The sequence below is a fragment of the Octodon degus genome, unplaced genomic scaffold (genome assembly GCF_000260255.1).
Source record: "Octodon degus isolate 3935 unplaced genomic scaffold, OctDeg1.0 scaffold00024, whole genome shotgun sequence".
In the NCBI taxonomy this organism is placed as follows: domain Eukaryota; kingdom Metazoa; phylum Chordata; class Mammalia; order Rodentia; family Octodontidae; genus Octodon; species Octodon degus.
In genome coordinates, this window is record NW_004524600.1 from 18524988 (window position 1) to 18526716 (window position 1729).

The 1729-nt window shown below is 36.8% G+C and overlaps 1 protein-coding gene across 1 annotated transcript in view; it reads left to right on the plus strand.

The window, feature by feature from the left end:
- Utrn (utrophin) overlaps positions 1 to 1729 on the plus strand; it is a 522813-nt gene that overhangs the window by 228945 nt on the left and 292139 nt on the right. Inside the window, exon 40 of the mRNA XM_023712207.1 lies at positions 136 to 308. Within this exon, the coding sequence (XP_023567975.1) occupies positions 136 to 308 (173 nt within the window). The remainder of the gene's footprint in view (positions 1 to 135; positions 309 to 1729) is intronic.

The following is a 1729-nucleotide window of genomic DNA, read 5'->3' on the forward strand; positions in this document are numbered from 1 at the left end:
AGGCAATTTTCATGAGCAATAGTAATTACATTTCATTGTTATCTTAAAACAGTGTTGCTCAGTGTACATTTTCGGTGATCTTTGATTCTTTTGTTTTTTGTTGGGATTTGCTAATGTGTGGCAATGTGTCTTTAGACCATCAAAGACCAACTGGATAGACTTGGAGAGCAGATTGCAGTTGTTCATGAGAAGCAGCCGGATGTCATCCTGGAAGCCTCCGGGCCCGAGGCCATCCAGATCAGGGACATGTTATCTCAGCTGAATGCCAAGTGGGACAGAGTTAACAGAGTGTACAATGACCAGAAGGGGTACGTGCGCGCCAGGACGGGCTGCAGATCCGGGGACCTGGGAGTTGTTCACAGACTCATGACACTTACTAATGGTGCACTTCACATCCTTCTAATGCGCCCTGCCTACTGCCTTGTGCTGAGACCAGTTCCTTAAAGAAAGAGGAATTGATCACGCATAGATGGCCACTTATAGCATAATAGCTAAATAATATGGGAGTGCCTTTAATTGTTAATGTCAAAATAATGTCCTACTCTTTTAAAAATTTAAAAAAGCATTTTCGTTAATGTTCCTTTTCTCCACATAGTCAATGATTAATGTGAGCGAAGGGATGGCCTCAGGTAATTGGAATTCTTGTACAGCCCCAAGTCCTTTTTTAAAGACTTGTGTTTACAGGATGATGTTGAGCCTTCTTACTAGATTTTGGCAAGGGTTATTAACAGATAGACACAGAAACTGGTATGATTTGTGCCAGTAGGTCTGTATGTAGTAGGAATGCAAATGAGATATGAAATAGTGTAATGTAAAGTACTACACAAAAGGAAAGTTAGCAGAATGATATGTTTGAAGCCATGGAGACAAAAGCCAGCCGTCAGAGTCTCACCTGTTAAAAGTTTCAGCCATTTATTTCATGAGACTATCCAATCCTTGCAAAGGTATTTTTCATGGCTTTTCTTTGTATAGATCTAAAGAAAATCATCTCTTCATACGTTTAAGATCATCTTTTTATGATTATCTTATCCTCACTTATGTTTTATCAGACTTGATTGTTAAAGGAAGACAGATTTGCTGAAAATTAATAACATTTTAAGGCTCTAGGTTGCATCATAAAATTGGTTACCCCCACTGCCCACAGTATTTAAAAATATGTCCTTTTTGAGGCCTGGCTAAAATTAGCAGGATTTTTTTTTAAAGATTGAAGCTAATATTGATAGGTTGTATCTCACTTTTTATTTTTATTTCTTTATCAATGAGATTTGAATATTCTTATATGTGTATATTGGACCCAATATTATTTATTTTTAAATCATGGTATTACTATTTTTTTACTTTTGCAAAAGCTTGTTTCTTCATTAAGGATATTAATCATGTACTTTTTTTGTTTATTGCATTAGTAATTATAGCTCTCCATATGCTGTTTGATTTGGTAATGGTGGTTTTTGATATGCAGAAAATTCAGTTTTGCATAACTGTATCTCACAGTATTTTTCCTGTAATGATTTCATTACAATTGTGAGACTGCATATACTTTGCATGTTCACTGTATGCCTAAATGTGTATATTTATTAAAACAGTTTTTGGTACTTGATTTATAACTTACTTGCAGGGCAGGGCTGCATGGGAGGCTCTTGGATTGAGCCCCTGGCCCCTGTGCCTGCTTGCAGGTGCTTTAATCCGCTGAGCTATTTGACCGGCCCTTTGCTTCTTTTTCATTTTTTTA